The sequence below is a fragment of the Pezoporus flaviventris genome, unplaced genomic scaffold (assembly GCF_033815535.1).
Source record: "Pezoporus flaviventris isolate CSIRO_AGI_PZ_B2104156 unplaced genomic scaffold, CSIRO_AGI_Pfla_v1 ptg000008l, whole genome shotgun sequence".
Taxonomy (NCBI): domain Eukaryota; kingdom Metazoa; phylum Chordata; class Aves; order Psittaciformes; family Psittacidae; genus Pezoporus; species Pezoporus flaviventris.
Window position 1 is genome coordinate 1252733 of NW_026892556.1, and position 19855 is coordinate 1272587.

The 19855-nt window shown below is 41.0% G+C and overlaps 2 protein-coding genes across 2 annotated transcripts in view; both read right to left on the reverse strand.

The window, feature by feature from the left end:
* Positions 1-19855, reverse strand: part of PSMB2 (proteasome 20S subunit beta 2) — a 155693-nt gene that overhangs the window by 55821 nt on the left and 80017 nt on the right. The gene's annotated exons all lie outside the window — the stretch shown is intronic.
* On the reverse strand, positions 1952-17034 carry CLSPN (claspin). The gene is made up of 25 exons (XM_061449740.1): positions 17014-17034; positions 15983-16112; positions 14990-15447; positions 14192-14287; positions 13756-13845; positions 13471-13543; positions 12837-12945; positions 11898-12448; positions 10968-11159; positions 10070-10254; positions 9344-9546; positions 8980-9044; positions 8388-8590; positions 7753-7913; positions 7421-7647; positions 7098-7212; positions 6295-6376; positions 5870-5964; positions 5165-5329; positions 4946-5067; positions 4601-4728; positions 4010-4112; positions 3296-3378; positions 2952-3113; positions 1952-2753 (listed from the first exon to the last, which is right to left on the reverse strand). Exons 1-25 carry the CDS (start codon positions 17032-17034, stop codon positions 2640-2642), a joined length of 3933 nt encoding a protein of 1310 aa, XP_061305724.1. The 3' UTR covers positions 1952-2639.

The window sequence follows — 19855 nt, forward strand, 5'->3', positions numbered from 1 at the left end:
AGCACAGCGGCATCGCCGCAGTGCCAGGAGGGGCGAGCAGAATCAATACCTGAAAATGAGAAGCCAAAGCTGAGTTAATGTGCCAGACAGGAGGTGGGGCAGGGGCAGCCCTGGAAGAGCTGGCCAGAGTGATGAGATGGATGGGAACAGGTCAGCAGCAAGGGCCAGGACAAAACCCACAGTGCTCATCCCTGGTGGGAAGATGGAGTCTGGCACAATAAGCATCAGCAGCACCAACCCCTCTTGCTGCTGTGATTCCAGGTCCTGCAGACCCTGCCACTGGCTTCCTACCACTGGAACACAGCATGGAATATGCTCCCATGCGAGTAATTTCTGGTGTGCAATGCAGTGCTTACCAGCATTTCACAAACCCCAAACTACCAAAAACTGTTGTGGAAGAAACATCTACTCTGAGCAGTAGCCAAAAAGCTTCCCATTTTATCTATTCCTACTTATAAGCTCTTCAAGCCATTTTATCTATTCCTATTTATAAGCTCTTCTGCTCTTGGTTCTGAAACAAAAAAAAAAACCAACACATTTTGAAGGGAAAATGCTAAAGGGAAAGCAAAACAAATACCATCACTGTGCTAGCATATGCTGAGGAGAGGGCAACAAGACCACTTGGACAAAGCCAACCTTCTAAAGGTGCTCATCACATACTATTTTACACTGCAAAATGTAGCAATTACAAGTCTATATAAATTTAATCCTTTGCAATGCCATAGAGCATGGAAAACTCTCAAGTATTTCCCCTTCAGTCAAGAGTACAGCTTAAGCTTTACTCACTCTTCCTTCCCCTTTCGCTAGGGGAAGAGCATTCCCTTGCTGCTCTCTAGTGGCAGGTATTACTAACAAAATTAAGAGATGCTGAACTGCAGCTTCGAATGTGACTGCCCAATAAATCTGTGCTAAATTAGCACAACTTACTAATCAGTGCAAACGCCATGATAGAGAAACATCTGGATATTCAGATACCTTCTACCAGTTATGATGTTCTTCAAGAAACATCTGATAAATGACCTTTCCTCCTTCATTCTCTTCCCTACCCCCCCCATCCAGATTACACTAATTATTAGAACTGCTAGAAGGAACTGAAAGAAGCACACTGCAAGCCAATGATAAAGGAAGTTCTGTCTAGGAATTAACAAAACCAAAACTACTGAAGCAGTTAAAAGAAATATTCTTAAGGCCAAGAATTTTATGTAAACTTAAGTGGCTTACATAATAGGAAGGACTTGAGAATTTACCCTCCAATAAACATGGCAGGGATATGTTTTTGTTGTATTCCAATATTACTGCAGCTGTTCCTAGAGAAGGGCTTAGTTGTGGCTACAAAAGAAAAGCAGCAATGAGGAAAACAAGCCCCTAAAAGCCTAGAAGAGAAAGAGATAAACAATCTGGGGGAAGAAAACCCCATACATAAAACCAAGTGAAATCCTGTAGATTAATTCCAACTGCCTCAATCAAAATTAAAACAAGGTTTTATTGTAAAGTTGCACTCCAATTTGTACCATAATTCTTTATAAACATAATATACAGTACGTTATTTTACATGGAGCACACCAGGTGTATGATGGTACAAAATTTACAGTTCAGGATACTTATCCAGCAGAGTCACCAACCTCAGTTTGTGACATCAAGTCCTAAAGATGTTTAGTCTTACAGAGAGGACTAGTACTATTAATCTGGTCCCTACTTTAACACATTCAATATGTAATCAGAAAGGTCAGAAATGCTTTATATTCTGTCCCAGGTTTCTTCTTTAGAATAGCTGTGGATGGGTCCTTATCTAATTTCCTCATTCAAGAGAGGGCCGCTCACTAGCTGTTCAGAAATGGACATCTTTTGGATGAGTGCAGTAGGAATGGATGATTTAAGAGCCTTCAGCTGGGCAAAACAAACAGCTCCCCCCGCCCCAAGAAAATACTCCCCCCAACATACCTCATTTTCCTCTCCCACATTATTCACATTCTTCCCTCTCCCCACACATACACACATGTATGAATATAAACAGAAATAAAAACTTGGAAAGAACTCATTATTAAACTGCCTCATAAAAGACTTTTTAAAAGTATACATTTCAAATATAAATTAGTGCTTCTTAAAACATCAAGCTAATAAATGCTTAGCATTAGAGGAAATAAGACACTGGAGGAAGCCATAGGCAGCTTCATAATTGAGTGTAAACAACATATGTCCTGCCACAGTTAACACTGGTTTTTCTTACCCCAAATTGCAGAAATACCTCCTTCATCTGTGCTTTAAGCAAACAGCAGCATTTCTGCATCATACCTGTCATACAAATGGTATTTTCAGATGGAACTGATACCACTGACACATATGAGATTGTGAGGACAGTATAAAGTAGTGTAAAAGTTTCCTTAATGCTTGGGAAAGACCAAGTTAGTATTTCACTCCAAGCAAACCACAGATTTTGTGCTCTTATTCGCCACAGAGAACGGATTAAAAAGGGAATAAACAAGACCATTCGCTGGAAGTAACTGGCACTTGTGAACTAAGTGACAGCTCAAGAGCATACAGCAACTTGTTTACCTTCCTGATGGCTGCTGGCAGACCTGCAAAACAAACCACAGCTGGCAAAGAGACCTGATACAACCTCTGGCCCTAAGCAGAAATACTCAGCTCTCCAAGTACTGGAATATGCTTCGGCTTTGACTTGTTTCATCTGTGCTGTCCACCTTAGACCGTTTGGCTTGAGGTGTTATTACTGCAGAAGGACCTCTTTTCTTCACCTGCAATAAGATTGAAATACATAAAATCCTCAAAGTTTAAATTCTGAATTATGAGAGAATCATTTGGTGTGAAAGCACACACTAGGAAATGAGACAGAATATTTAAAACAGCAATGCTCTCAACTGCTTGGCAGTGCTTTGTGCCTGTACATTCAGGTGATCTACAGAACTGGCAGCACATTCCACACCCATCTTTACCTGAAGTCTGGATTTCTCCTTTGCCTCTTCACTCTTGTCTGGGGAAAGCGTATGAAAGACAAAATTCCTTGAATTTCGAGGTGCGTTTGGATTAAGGTCTGACATTGCTGCTAGTTTCTGAAGGACAGCTTTAGGTCTGTTCAAGAGAGACCCGCTTTTTATCTGAAAAACAAAGAAATGCCGTGTTAAACCACTCACATGAGCAAAAGTTACTAGTAGGCTACTCTTAATAGAAAAACTACTCCCTACTATGCAAACCAGAAATGACCAGAACCTAGGGGCAGCTGACTGCTGTGTTCTACAGGTGTGGTTTGGAAATACCATTTTGTAGAACCATCACCAACCTGGACTTCACTGGCTGGTCTGAATGCTTCAAAGGGGTTCCTGGGTAACAGTGCTGTGTCTTGTGCCACTACTGCTGGGCTTGCTAAGAGAGACAGAGAGGAAAATGTCAGGTTCTGAACTTCATTTGAAAGGCTGTAGTTTTATATTAAACTGAAAAATTGACAACAGACAGCAAATGTGTGGGAATTTACACCAAATTATACTATGAGCCATACAACAGATGATTGGCAATTAGTTCTATCAAGTCAAAAGGGAAAATCTGGTCTGGAAACAGCTTTTCTCTTGATTCATGTTTTTGCCGCAACCAAGGAAAACTTAAATTTGCTTTCACTACATTACATAGTGTTTCCTTAAGTCACAGGTATCTGGAGAAACTGCTAGGCTGTATGTCACTAACAGTCCACTTCTCTGCAACTTAAAGGCAAGCAAGGGAAGACTAAAAGACTAAACAGATATGTATTTCCATTCTACAACATTTGTTTCCAGAAGAAACAATATTTTATGATGTAAATACACACAATTATCACCCACCTTGCAGCTGCGTATTTTCAATACTTTTATACCTTCAGCTTTTTTAGTTCTGGAAGATTTGAGCTTGGACTGGTATAAGAAAACTAGACATGAATTTCCTGATCCCTGGTGACCACAAGTGCTGACTGAAAGTTGAACTTTTTCTCTTGTTTGATTGTCACCTCGATAAAAAGTAAGCTTACCTTTCTTCTGTAGGGACTTAGCAGTTACTTTTTTGGCTAGCTTCATGAATTGGCTGTCTTCACCTATTTCTTCCTCTTCCTCCTGCTCTTTATTTTTTTCTTTCTGTAGCAGAGAGAAAACACTTTGCAGAGTTGTAGAAGTTCATCTTAAGAACAAACGTTTCATTTGATATTTTAAGTAGACCAAATCTTCTCATTATATATACTCATTTTTATTTACTTTGTACTGTAAAAACATATTGCAATTTCTTAGATTTTACCATCTCAGTCTATTCATGAACAGCAAACCTGTAGCATCACATTCAGCTGATGAATCTGACCTAACATTGAAACTTCCAAAACCTGAAGCAGCAGAGAGCAGATTTAGTCCAGCTTTGAAGCTGGCTTGTTTCAGAGCATATTTGTTTCACCTCTCTCTTCTGAATTAGTTTCTCTTTGTACAATGCTTGTAGAAGAGTAGAATTCACGATGAATTCAAAGACAGATTTAGGAACAGTACTGTTTCTAGTTTAAACTTGAGGAGCTAGCAATTTCACATCTAGCTACGGTACAAACACTAAGCAAGATGCCTTTCTTGAAAGTAACTAATACCTGCTCACGAAGCCACTGCTCTCGTTCAAATCGCTCTTTCCTCCATTTCACTTCTGTGTCATCAAATTGTTCATTTTCCTCTTCGTTATCTGAGTCTCTCTGGAACAAGTCAATCTGTGAAGCATAATCTGGACAAAGGAAAAAACCCAAACCCATTAATTTTAAAAAAGGCATAAAATATGTAAAACCACAAAAATAAGAAAAAACAAAACCAGACATCCTCCCCTCAGTTCACTTCTGAAAGACCTTATTTACTTCTGGAGGAATACCGAGAGCTATTTCATCTACACACACACACTTCCCAATCTTTCACCCCCATCTATTAACTATGGATTAGAAAGGCACCTATGTTTTTCCATCTGAATCTCCTTATCCTGCCAGGGCCATCACTATGCAGGTCACCATCAATGAGGTATCTCTCCTGGTACAGGCGTAACTGGCGCTTGTCATCATCTAGCACTGCCTTCCTGTCAACACCAGAGAAAGGGAGGAGGTTAATCCAGATGATAATCCAAGAGCCATCCATGACTCCACACAAAAACATATGCTAATACTGTCACTGACATGTGTAATTTCTGTACTTGGTTTTCCAATTCCTCTTCATTAGGGAGTTCCTCATCAATAACCTCTTCTTCATATTCATCGAGGTCTTCACCATCATATTCATCCTCACTTCCTACATCACTCCCCGACAGCTCTGCCTCATCTTCCATGAATTCCTGCAGTCTTCTATAAAAGAAGATAGAGAGTTCAGTAGACCAATAGTCATCACACAAACCTGAAAGCAAGATTTATCTTCTGACATAAACCAATATCCTAAATGAGAAATTACTTTAGTTCTTGAACGTCTAACATGCACAGCCTGCCAACATGCAGCACTCCAAGTTATCATCACCACATTCCTTGCCAGTTGCCTACCAAATGGGATTGCAATAACTGCCAACTAGATGTTTTACTTACTAGAACAATAAATATCTTAAGATATGAGGAATGACAGCAATACTCTTGCATCCCTTTTTTTGGTCAAAAAAAAAAATATGCACTGCTTTTACTGTTCTTTTTATTTCCATCTATAATAAAAGCTAGAATGGAAATCCTCTATAACCCACCTGCAACAGTTAAACTCATTCAATGTAACAGCACCAAAGCAAAAAAAGCAGCCACAGACAACACAATCATTAGCTACTAATGCTGACAATGGAGTAATTACAGACTAAATTCCTAGTTCTATTAATGTTCTATTCTGTCTGGCAATTAAGATTTATTTACAGTTTTTTCTTCAAGCTGTTTCTACGTCTCAGCAATTGCTCTTCTTCATCACTCGTTTCTGCTGCTTCACCATCACTGTCTCCACTTTTTTCATCCTGTCAAAGAGAGTTTTCAGGAATTAATGGATTTCTGAAAGTGGACTGCTTTGTAACACCAGCTTCTTTTGCTCTTCAATCAATAACACAGATTAAACCAGCAGAGATTTTTGAGAGGATTTGCTATGCTACGATGCTTTATCCAATATACCATAGGTATTAAGAAGACTTTTAAAATGATCCAAACATTGCTCTTAAAATACCTTCAGTTGCTTGATATGAAAGTATCTATACTTTGTATTGATGGTTATAATTAAAAAACTAAGGAGATAAATGGAATTCTCTTAGGCAGAATGCTGCAGCAGCTTGCCTTGCTCCATCAGTTCATACCTCTTCATTTTCAAACTCATCGTCATCTGTTAAAAGCTGAAAGCCACCGAGTTCTTCTTGCTCTTCTTCATCTTCCTCTTCCCTAGGGGAAAAGTAAATGAAAGAAATACATACTTTCATTTCACCTCCAATGATGGCTTTGCAATCATTCAACGCAAAGTTTCAACCACTACAACAGCTGCTATCAGGCAATTACCTGCGAGTGCTCAAAGAGCTACAGTCTCTCAACAGCATTTAGCTTTAAGTGCCCCAAATCCCCACTAGAACTGATGTTTTAAGACCTCAGGTCTTCACTTGCAGAAACCATGGGACAAGAACTAATTTCTGAGTTTGTCCCCCTCTAAAACTCCTCTTCCATCCCCCTAGAATTCCCATTTGTTAAGCCTCATTATTCTTCTGTTAGGCAGCCATACACCTTTCTAGTTTATCAGTGGAAAAAAAAAATGCAAGTATCCAACTTAGATTTGGTTATGGTTCCAGCAGCTTGGCAACAGCCCAGAACAGCATCCAAAAATCCTACTTTATAACAATGTTTTCTCTGTTTGAGGAAAGTTAGTCAACACTTTTTACTATCAGTGAAAGACAAAGCAGAACTTCCCTTCACAGTAGCTGTGGGAAATGGTACATGCTGCCAATTTAGAGAGTGATTGTCGAGCAATTTGCACTATTCCTCCCCTTCACCTCCAAAACAGACCACACTTTTGCTTACAGCACTTTGAAGTTGAACATGAAAGCACATTAAGAGTGAAATGAGACAAGTACCCCTACAAGCTTTTGTAGATTTTAGGAAGAACAATGCTAACCTGTCTATGGGAAATGAGCCTGAACAAAGTGCTAGAGCTTCTGCCATCGGATCTTCTATGTCACTGTCTTTTTCTGCCTTGGAAGATATTGACGATGCCCATGTTGGGGAACCTGCTACAGAAAGTAATAAGATAGCAACTTATCAGACAGATATACTTCTAACTCTTCCAAGGTCAGAGAGCATCCTAGAAATAACAGCATGGTCCCACAAAGAAGAGTAATTGTTAATGCTCTCAGATATCCCACATGCGGCCTTAGTCCCTTATCATAAAGCTTATAAATCAAGTAATCAGCAAAGCTGGAAACAGAACTCAAGACTTACTCTGAGACACGAATTTTCCTGAACAAAGATTGAGCAATTCTTCCATGTTCTGCTTTTTGTTGCTGTTGGTATTTGGCACATGTTCAGCTTGACTGCTGAACTTTCCAGAACACAAATCCAGTAATTCATCCATATTGGCATCCATCGCATTCTCATCCATACTAGCCAGAGGCAGCTGATGCTTGGAAGACTGGTATTTATTCCTATGTTGCCCAACATTCAAAAACCTGAAAGAAAGGCTGTAGTTAGAAAGATCCTGCTGGTCTGTATGTCTTATTTCTATGTTATACATTAAAGGGCACAAAATGCTATGCTTTGCACCTATTACTTACCCATCTGCATCAAGCAGCTGGCTCTGAGTGTCATCTTCCAAAGAAAACTGGAACTGTGACTCCCCAGCCCCTGGAAATAAACTCTTTGGCTCAGGAGAGGCATTATAGAGATCCTGTGAATCTTCTATGGGAAGAGAAGGCTCAGACGTCTTTCCTGAGCTCTAGTCAAAGGAATACACAAATATACAAGTCATTTGTCTTGCGAGCCTAGAATTCCAAAGCAAAAATGGGATAAAACATTTAAACTATTTTAAAGGATTAACACCAGACAGGAATCAGGTACATCCAGACTGCTCTGATAAATCATAGGAGTTCACTGTTGTGCAATCCATGTAAATATGCTTAAAAAACTATTAGCTATGTACATATTTTAGATGTAAAAACCAGATTACAGCATCTTTCCTTTGATGTTTTAGAACATAAGTTTCTATAATGTAATTTTTATCCTTTCCAGTGCAGAGATACTTTAAAGTCCAGGGACAGTTTGCTTTTCTGAAAGCTTACTCACAAGAGTATTTGGCTAGAGAGTGCCTTCTGGTATTATCTTCTTTGATAGATCCGACAGGCACAATAAAATACATTTATTCACTACCCACTGAGTAAATATATGACAGGAATAGGCCTCAGAAGCTTACCTTAGAAGCAGAGCTGATAAAGCTTGTTTTGAAAAAACCTGGGGAAGGTGACCTGAAACCTCCTGCTGCAGATAAGTTCCCTCCACGTGACGCCTGTTTGTTACAGGGCTGATATGATGGAATCATGGAGCCAATCAACTCAAAGCTGCTGTTATGGCTATTCTCTTTTGCTAGTGTTGGTAGGGAAAAGGAATCATCATCCTCTGGAAAAGGAGTATTAATACAGTGCTTAACTTTTGTGATCCAGTAAAACCTCAAGATACTATTTTGCCACACTGACACCTTGCTAGAAGTTCACTTTTGTGCTCATGTTGGATTTTTTTCTTCAAAGGATGCGTATTACACTTTTTACTGAATTTCATCCTATTCATTCCTGACTGTTTCTATGTTTTCCAGTATTATTCTGAACTTTATTCTCCTCTAGTTTTTTCAAGCCCTCCCATTTTTTTGCCAGTCTAAACTTTCATAATCATCCTGTATAACGATACAGGTGACGAAATAACAAAGACATCAAATATCATCTCAAAGAGAAGCTTCTGTGTGTGCCATGTGAAAGAAAAAAGTACTAGTTACCAAAATAGTTCTACTTTACCTAACTTGGTAGGTCCTTTGTCTGCAGCTTCTTCCATTTCAAGTTTCTCATCAGGAAGAGAATACCTGCAATTCATTAAATAAAATGGATTTGTCAGTATATACAAGATGAGCATGACTGTCTGTCAAACCTAATTGCAAAAAACAAGGTAACACACAAATACATCTAACATCTAGTATGGTTCAATTATTCCACTGAACAAGTTACAGCCATTAAGTTTTTTAAAGCAAATATATACAAATGCACACATAACTACTGGAACAATCCAGCAAATACCTATAGAAAGTACTTTAAGAACATCTGTGTATTTTCACTGTAAATTTTAAATTGCTCAGGCGCCATTTCTAAAGCCTGGTTTAGTTACCCCATTTTTGAGGAGCTGTCCTTAAAAAGCATCAATGTAGACTCTGTGGAAGGTGGTTTGAAAACAGAATCGCAGTGCAGAGATTTCTCCAGCTTTTCACCATCAATTGATTCTTTGTCAGTTTCTTTATCACAGTCTTCAACATGTTTCTCTTCTGTATCTTCATTATCCTCCTCTGCTTCATCAAGCAGAAATTCCACATTCTAAAAAACATCCCCGAACACAGCAGAGGTTTTTTTGATCTGTCAATTTCCTTGCATGCTTTTCAAGAAAGCATTTTAACACACAGAGGATGAAGCCAAGTGACATTCACAGTTCTTACATGGACCTATTCCACTCAGCTGACACAGAGGTACTTAAAACAGCCAAGCTATTCTGATCCTTTTTCAGAAGGAAAGGCCAAGGTAAATGCTATGCCAGGTTGGGCAGGTGACCTCAGATTATCCCCTGCTAGCAATGAGCCAAGAATATATAAGAAGAGAAAGAATCTTTTATGAACTTATATTTGGTTTTGGCACTGTTTAAGCAAATAAATATGAAAAGAAAATATGAATAAATTCAGTTTTAGGCAATCCAAGCCCTGAACATGCCAACAACAGCAATTTTTCAGCTTCCAGGAAACACTCTTGGCAATTTCCCCTGTTACTAACTTAAAGTCTCATTTCATTGAAGGGAGGCAGCAGAACCAAGAAGCTGTACATTCTTGTGAAAATCTTGCCTACAGACCTCATGATCACCTTCTTCCTCTTCAGACTCATCTGTCATCTCTTCCTCCTCCTCCTCCTCCTCTTCTTCCTCCAACATCTCCTCATTATCCAGTTTAAACAACGCCTGCCGCTTCTGGCGTTCCTCAGTCCTGCGGAGTTTCATGGCCTCCTGGAGTTTAGCCTTCAGTGCTTGGAGCTTTTCACCTGGACAGAAGTGAATAAATGAACCCATTAGATGTACAACAGTATAGCCTTAACCTCGCTGCCTTCCGGCATCCAAATCAAGTGTAACTATGTGCATAGAAAGGGAAAAGCTACTTGGGTTTAAATGTTTTTATGAATTGATCTGGCAGCTGTAAGAGCTGAAGCAGCTTCAATGAGCTCAATTTAGACAACACAACCTCATGAATTATCAAGATCCCTCATTATCCATAAATTCCACTAGTGCAGCACACTGAGAATAGAATCCTACTCTCCACTGTCTCTTTTGGGAACAAGAGCATCCAGTTGCCATGGGCAGATATGCTACAGCACAGGAAATAAGAGCAGCTAAAAATAGCGTGTGCTCATAAACCCAGCCAAAGAATCTATTTATTTCAATTGATACTATGCAAGGAGTCGCATGCAAATTCTGTTTGCAAACGCACAATTCTATTAGAAACTGCACTACAGAAGTAAGTATGAGATCTAATAAATGGTAATAGTTCAAAAGTCTGAGCACTGATTCCGTCAGTTAAGAGGTCTATTCAAGATTCTTCCTTGAAACAGGGCTATCCATTAGCGGGAACACCCTAATTTCACAGGTGAAGATCCCTTCACTTGTATTTCATAGGGCAGCACTGGAAAAGGGAGAAATAAGTGTGTGTGTGGGGAAGACAGTTTGCCAATTCAATCATCATCACTTCTCCCTCACCAACCTGGCTTGGTGTGGACTGTTTCATCCAGGCTCTCTGCTGCTAACACTGCTGGGACCACATCTGCCTTGAGTTCCTCCTTTCCTTCAGATGTAGTCTCCTTACGGATAATGTTCATGTTTATGGTCCGTTCAACTTTGGATTTTGATGCATGAAGAGTGTGCTTCAAGAAACGTGCTTTCAAGGCTTCCAATTCTTTAAATACACATTAAACTTTAAAATGCAAATTCAATTCATTTTATAGCATTTAAAAGCACTGAGTATTAATGTGTCAAGAGTACGCCTCAACATTCCCGCCCCCCAAAGGAAGTTGGTTAAAACTCCAATTCTTTATTAAAATATTTGCAAACCCATTCTATTTGACTACAAAACCAATAAACCATTACAGAATATTTCTGCTGTAACTTGTACTTAATTGCTATTAGCTAATATTAAATTACCTTACCATTAACCACGGCTTATCCACAAGACCAATTCACTTCCAGTTCTAAATTTCTGTTAACACAAGTATCTAAAACCAGACTGATGGCTGAAAAAGTCAGTGGAACACAGGCCAGTTTTTCTTTCCAGATAATTACTGCATGTTACATTTTGAATTCATTTGAAAATATGTTCCCATGTGCTTTAAGTGCCAACATAATTCATGGTGGAGAAATGGAAATAAACCACTCCTTAAATAGTTATCACTGAGCAGTCCTTCAAGCTTTCAAGCATTAAAGACTCACAACTTCCCTTTTAAGCATCAGCTGAAAGAAAAGGGATGCCAACATTAATCAAAGAATCCACAGTAGTAAGTGAACGTGCCTGACTGTCCTATCACCTAAACAGGACAGAGATGAGGCCTGAAAGAAAAAATAATCAGATTTCCTAGTTAAAGTCAGATTAACTCTTACTTGGACAGATGAGACAGAATTGCAACAATAAAAGCGATACCTTTACTTGAATCAGATTCATCCAGGTTTATAAAGGATTCATTGCCAGAGTTGATTCTTGGCTTGATGGACAGGTCTATTCCCAGTTCACGAAGTTTATCCAACGTGGACTTCCTCACTTTTTCAGGCTGTGCCACCACTCCAGGCTCCTCTTGTTGATTGCTTTTTTCACATTGTACATCTGGTGCTGTTTCACCTCTTTGCTTAAGTGCAGCTCCATCAACTGCTAAAGGTATTTCGTTCTCTTTCTGCTCATGAGTATCAGTGCTTACCAATTCAGAGTGCTGCTCTTCTGTAATATCAGTTGTTGCAGCCTCAACTGTCTGACAATCACCACTGTCCTGCTGGGGTTTTTCAGCGCAGTCTTCTGTCAAGTTCTTCCCTACATCAACAAGAGGCTTGCTCACAGCAACACCAACATCTTTGCCAAGAATTGTTTCTGGTTCATTAGCTGCTGATTGATCACTTTCTCTCTGCCCATTTTTGCAATCTGTGCTGAAGTTCTTACCGTCTGCAGGCTCTTCATTTAGGGATAGCTGGTATTTAGCAGACCTAACAAAAAAAAAAAAGTATCACCCATGGGCTGTATTGGTTAGTTACACTATAGCAGTACAAAATTCCCCAAGAGATTTAGTGGCTATAGTAGCTTAAGTATTTTACTACGCATTACTCAAAAGAAGAAACGGTCCAAGTAAAATGTTGGGGCTCAGTCTGAACTACATTAAAGTACCTTTGCATGAGCATGTTACTTCATCTGGAGTTACTACTATACCCTGATTACTTTAGTAGTACAACTGCATCAAGACAGGAGCATTGCCTTATGTTAACAGTGACATACTCCTAATCTCCAGGTGTGTAAGCCTGTACAATACCTTTGGCATGCAGAGCCTGGTTAGCATCAAAATTTATGAAAAGATATGAGGAAGGTTTAAGTCCTTACTTCAGTAATGCCATGGCATTTCCTTGACATACTGGTCGAGGTCTACGCTTGAAGAAGTCATGAACACTTTTGGCCTCAGGCACGTGATATGGGAGAGACACCGATGATTCTACCAGAGAGAGGTGAAAGAACATTTAAAACATCATGCAATGCATTTATTTGATATCTCTGAAATTCAAAGAAGCTTTACAAGTATTTTGCAGTAGAGACATCTACTAGGCACAAACAGCACAGTTTAAACTTGAATCCAGCAAACACTGCTGTTTGGGAAGGGGTGCCAATAGCAGCAGCCTTGAAAACCAATTATGTAACATGTCCGTGGATTCATTAGCAAATTAACTGTGATGTTGGTATCAGGATGGCAAGACCAGTTTTAATTTTATTGCATGCCTATCAAGCTCTAAATATTGCACTACCTTTACACAAATTGACAGGTCCAAGCGTTTGCGACATTATATTTTTCCATTAGTTACAAAGACACCTGTTAACAGACCCTTGAATAAAAATAGGGTCCTTGCCCCCTTCAACCCTAAATAACTCGTGCTAGGTAAAAGAAGTTTCTAATCTTTCAAGTAAATTCTTTCAATTTCTCCCATTTTTAATAGTTTATAGCCCTTTCCATACAAAGTTTTACCTCTAATAAGTCGTTGGGTCTCACTATGCAGTTGTTTAATGGCTTCTTTACTCAACCTTGCTGCTTTCCGTTCCTTAAAGAAAGAAAAGCTTCTGAAGTCAGAAAAGAAAATATGAGACTAAGTTTATTTTTCCCTTTCAAAGAGAAAGGAGTCAGAATAAAGCATCCAGTTAAAAAAAAGGAAGATTAAAACCAGCCAATCAACAAAACTATTGGGCAGTGTGCATACAAAACACATTTGAGTCACTACAATAATGGACAGCTTTAAAAAGAGGACTACTTCACCTTCCTTTTTGGTTCTTTTTCTACAGGTTCCTCATCTTCATCATCAAATGCATGTTTGTAGCCTTCATCCTCAGGAAACCGTTCCTTGTTCTACAGTGCATAAAAGGAGACAGTTGTCTAGATACACAGGCACCACCAAAGGCAAACAAGTCAGAAGGAAGAAATAATTGTACTGGATCATCACTGGTCAGCAAACCCAGCAAGTATCCTCATAAACCAAAATAAATCCCACATAACGTTTATGGCAGATTTCCAAAGCTCCTGCTATAGCATTATCTTTATAACTTTCCAAGACAACATGTCTCAAAGGACAAAAAGCAAAGGACCGTTCTCTCCTCTGTCACACCAATAGAAGCCTACCATTGTCAAAAAGTTTTAGCACATGCTCAGGTACAAGACTAATAACCAATAATCTTGGATCACTAGCAAACGTTACCTTGTATTTTCTCACTTTGTTTTTCACTGCTGCTCGTATTGATTCTATTGACTCTTCTTCCTCGTTTTCCTCTTCTAAGCCGTTATCAAAGAGCTCCTTATCATCAAGAAGACATCCACTGTCATTTAAAGGATACCTTTCACCACCATCTACATGCTTGTTATAAGAATAAAATAGTTACATAATTAATTTCAGAAGATTCCTTTCAGTTCTTTAACATTAGTTTGATTCTCAAAAGGTCTTGATGAAAGAGATTAGAAAAATCACATGTTGTGTTTAATCTAGCATCCTGTGTGCCATGCAAGCCAGTCATACTCACTACTGGAGCAGTATTCCCTATGTGTTATGGTAAGTAGGGAACTTCAATAACAACTGAAGACCAAAATGGCTCAGAGAATAAATTAACACCTGAAATATGCATTTTATAAATAGCAACAATATGCAACCTCCCAACCAGATGTTTATTCAGAGCAGAATTCCAGTTTGAAAGTAGTCCAAAACTTCCTCCAGAAACACAGGAACACAGAGAAAGCTGAAATACCAATCAAAGCAGTTTATGCACAGCACAAACCCCCAAAGAACTCCAAGAATTTCTGCCCGACATTAAATTATCAAGTGCTGGGGTTTGCACTTTCTTTGTGGATGAAACTGGTATGCTCCCTGTGGTGTGCTGTGGATACCACACCTGCTGCAGTAATGTGGACACCAGCAATACTGGAACACTGAAACATAACCAAATGCAGTAATAAATGTAACTTAGTTGAGAAAATCTCTCAAATTTTCTGTCAAAATACACACCTCTGTGCTAGGCTGCTTCTCTTTTTCCAGCTTTTTAATGGACTCAGCTCTTCTCTCCTTTTTTCTTCTTGATTTTCCTACAGCATTTTTTGCTGTCTCTTCTTCAAAATCCCCTTTATGTGGTTTACGTTTTCTGTACTTTTTCCCAGATTTTAGGGGTCTCTCCTCTTCCAACACATTCTCAGACAAGCCAGACCTCCTGCTTGATTCAAGGCCTTCAGCCTGCAGTTGGTCACCAGTGTCACTGTCATCACTATCTAACAGGCCTTGGCAAGTCCGATGGGCTTTCTTGTTCCTCTGGGCTGTAATATTTTCTTTTTCCTCATCATTTTCCTTGTCTTTCCCTGGAGTTCCGTTCTGCACAAAAGAGCCACCATCCTCTCCATCTTCACTCTCACTGTCCTGAAGCACCTTCTTGCTTTTTGTCCTTTTACGTACAAAAATCTCTTCCTCTGAATCTGATAAAACATATTAAAAGACATGATGCATTCTACAGGGAGAAAACTGCCCCATGTTAATTAACAACCAGTTCACCATAAAGTTACACATCAGTGAGCAAATCAGCTTGAACTCAAGTTTTCACAATCCCCTTCTCCCCGTAGGGCAGGATATAATTGATCCAAATTGTTTATAGGTTTTTAACCTTTAAAAAAGGGCAAAGCTGAAAATCCTTCACTGACAGTGACTTGTCTTGAAATGCTAGTAAATGCTTGCAAATACTAGTAAAACCAGCACTCACTACAGAGGTTAAGCAAACAATAACTGGAATAAGCAATTAGAAGACACACATTCAGTTCGCTATTTACCTTTCTGTACCTCAGAAAGGGTTTTCACAGATTTACAGGCTTCTGCCCACATTCTGAGCAGCAAAAGAGGGATTTTGGGTTCCTAGAGGCTAAGCCATGATAACAGCCTAAAAAGGCATTTGTAAACTGGAAAACGCATCACTGAAGGTAACAACGACCAGGCACAATTCACGGAAGTACTGCAGACCTCTGTCATCAGGAGACGCTGCCCCTTTGCTGAGGTGACCCGGAGAGGCTGTTTCACAGCTGCCCTGTCCGCTGTCAGAGTCACTGTCCAGGCGTTTCTGGAAGTCAGAACTCAAATCTTCTAATGGAGACTACAAAGCAAAAACCAGATTTTCCTTACTTCATGTTATATAGCAATGACTCTTGGTGCTGAACTGCATTCCAAAACCTTGACTAACCCCTTACACACAGCTATATAGACACACATTACCATTATATTGTAAGAATTACTTGGTATTTACAGGAAATGCCAACTTATTAATACAGGCCAGCCTGCGCGCAGGAAAAAGGGAATCCACAAGCCAGCTGACCCGCACTGATTATTTAAAGCCATTACAACGCAAACTTCATTCTCTCACTCCCACATTTCACCTGAGAAATTAAAGAGGGACCAGAAGACACCTGCAGAGGTTCTTTAGAAAGGCTCCTCCACAAGGTGCCCAAGCCCCGTGTGCCGGCTCCTTCTGTGGTGGAGCGGCCGCTCCCAAGTCCCAGGAGAGACACCCACCCAGGGAGAACCGGCACCCACCCCCGTGCGGCCCCGAGCACAGACCCGCGGCGCCCAGCATGCACCGCGCCCGCGGGGATAGGCCGAGCACGGCCCTCCCAGCACGCACCGCGGGCAGCAAGGCGGAAGGGCGAGCGGCCGGGGCTGCAGGGAAGAGCAGGCTGTAACGAGAGCGGCGAGCCTGGGGAGGGTGCAGGGCCGCCCGGAGAAGAGAGGCTCCGCTGCCGTTGCTGCCTTTCCCGCTAACCCTACCCAGCCCTCCATGGCACCACCCTCAGCAGAGGCCCAAGACCGCAGGCAGGCCATAAACTGCTACAGCTACGGCTGCCACCGCCACTACCATCACCATCACCATAACCACAACCACCATAACCATAACCACAACCACCATCGCCGCTAACCACCACCACCACCACCACCACCACCACCACCACCACCACCACCTGCCGCCGCCAGTCCGGGCAAGGCGCAGGGACAGAGCTCACCTCAGCGGGAGCCGCCGCCATCGCCCCGACCCGCTCCCGCCACACAACTGCGTAGGAGCCCGCTTCGAGTCTTCGCGCCCTGAAATAACCCCGCCTATCCCTAGAGATAACCAATAGCTGCCCCGCAAGCCCCACCCCTCGCCTTTTTATTGGGAGGTTTCGCCGCGTAGCCCCGCCCCCTTCGCCTGACCCAATCACTGCTCGAGTTCTACGCCGCCGCGCACTATATAAGAGACATCCTGCGGTACTCCCGCCTTGCTGTCAGACGCGAGTGAGGGCTGCAGGGCTGTGGTGGTTCTCGGCGGTGCCGTTTGAGGGTCTGTCCATGGCTGTGTCTTTGGGCTCTGGGGGTCTGCTCGGTGGTAGCAGTCCTCTCGATGTGGCCCTAGGCTGTGTGGCTGCCTTGGGGGTTCATGGGGCCCCTCAGAGCTTAGGCCGTGCTCTAGAATGGGGCTCTCGTGAGGGCAGCCTGGCCCTGTTTGTAGAGCCAGCGTGAGGTAACACTAGCGTCGGGTGCTGCGCCACCTCAGGAGGCCATGGGCCTGCTCCAGGCACCTTGCAGGTATGTGCTAGTGGGAGTGCAACAAGCCTTCCCTGGACAGCTGGGACTGATGAGTGCAGATGAGTGTGAGCAGAGAGAAGTCTTACACCTGAACCTGTTCTATCCTTGTAAAGCAGTGCCAGCACATAACACTGCCAAGCCTGCAGTATGTAAGGCCTAAAAACTGCCAAAAGGGGAAAGGATGGCAGGTCAGAACTCAACCTTGATGCTCGAGAGCCTTCTTCAGGCTATAGGATGTCACGGAAAGATGCAATGCTGGTTTTGTGTAAGCAGCTGTGAATCATAGAATAGTTAGGGTTGTAGAGGACCTTAAGGTAATCTAGTTTCAATCTCTTCTTTTCCTCCCTAGAATGTGGAACTTCAAAGGTTGATTGCAACCCGTTTCCTACCACTGACAACTGGAGGAAGTACAATGAGGTGGGGTGAGTGTTTGGGACCTTGTTCTGAACTAGAGTTAGGGATGTTTGGTGCTCTTTCAGCATTACATTCACCATTTGTAGAACATACTGCCACAGCAGTGTTTTTCTTCCAAGTCATACAGCAGCAATCTGCTGCCACTGAAGGCAAAGCCCAGGAAAAGTATGTGTAAGGCACAGCTTCGTGGGGGATAAGGAGCAGATGGACTCAGCTGCTACGATACTTTGTGTAGCGCCAACAAGTCTGAGAATGGAGGAAGTGAAAAAAGCAAATGTCTGTGAAACCCACTGCAAACATTACAGCAGTTCTGGTTTCCTGGAGCTACTTCATGAGCTACAGTAATTTAATAATCACTGTTTTGTAATGGGGGCTCTGCAAACCCACCATTAATCAATAGAACTAAGATACTGCCTCTAACCTAGTAGATAACAAAAAGAAACCCCTCAATTTTAGCAACAAATGAAATTACCTGGTTAAAACATGTATCCACTTTTGTGAATAAATAACCTTGAAGCTTTTAGAGTTGCACAAATGTAAACAAAACATATCCAGCAATATTTAAGACCATCTGTCCTTTTTCTCTACAGAACACTGTGTTCCTTGCCATAGAAGCAGTAACTCTGGAGACCTTTGCTTCCTGAGGCCCTTCTCTAACTGGTAATGAATGATGCAAAAAGGGTGATGATAGTGTGCTAGAAATTCCTGGAATTTCGGGTCTTTCTGGGTAGTCTGCCAGTTAAAAAAACCAAACCTAGACACCAGTTTTTTTTGACTTAGTCAAATGTGTAATCTTATTACAGATTACAGCTGTGTTTGGAATAGTTTTGAGAGTCAGGTGGCAAGGAAAAGGTGGCAAAAAGATGAGCTGCTCATAGGTTATTTCTGATCCTGTGTTCTGTTACTCACACGTGGTATATCGAGGCAGCCTCCTGCAATAGGTGACTCTTGATAAATGTTTGCTATTAAGAAGGTTTAGACTAAGTTCAGGTGGTTTTTTTTTTAGCACTGGATAAAATGCCATATTAACAGATTCATATCTTAAAAGCTAGTTTATGAATCTGTTTTTCAGTAAATAACATACTCCTTCCACAACTTGTAGCAGGTGAGATGTTTAGAAGCAACTCTGGACTAAGCCTGTCATAACTATTGTCTGTTGTAACCAAATTGGGTGTTATCACTGGAAACATGGAGCTGTTCTCAATATGAGGGTGGATTAACATATAGAAGTAAGGTTCTGACTGTTTGGGCAATAAGGATGCCTCATTATGTCCATAATATTTATGAAGTTAATTGCTTTGCTGACTTTTCTGAATTTATAATGCCTTAAGTATAGGTTTGAGTTGCCATACTCCGCATGTTACGGGACCAAGCCTTTGTATTGCAGATTTTGTTAAGTAGAGATTGTGTCTTTAATTTTTTAAGTACTATTTGTATAGCACTACATATATATATTTTATACAAATGTTGAGTGGCAGCATGAAAATGTTGCCAGACATCATGGGGTTTTGTTACTGGTCTCGTAAAACTGGTGTTTCCCTTAAGTATTCATCAATGGCTGCCAGGCAAAGATGAGAATCTTGGATTTCATTTCATTTAAAATAGGCTTTTTGATGTTTCAACTTGGGAAATATCAACCCTGCAGGTTAAAAAAGGCAAATAAAATGGTCTGGGCATTTATTATTTATCAAATGTTTTGACTTCTGACCTTCTTGTGAGTCAGCTGAGACTTGTTGGCTAAACAGAACCTGAGGGGGTGTGCAGGGGGGCAGCTTGCTTAAGTAGCTGCTTCAAAAGGCAAAAAAGTCGGAAACGCCTTTACTTGTGGCCTGAAATGCTGGCTTTTTAGAAGGACAGCATTTGCTG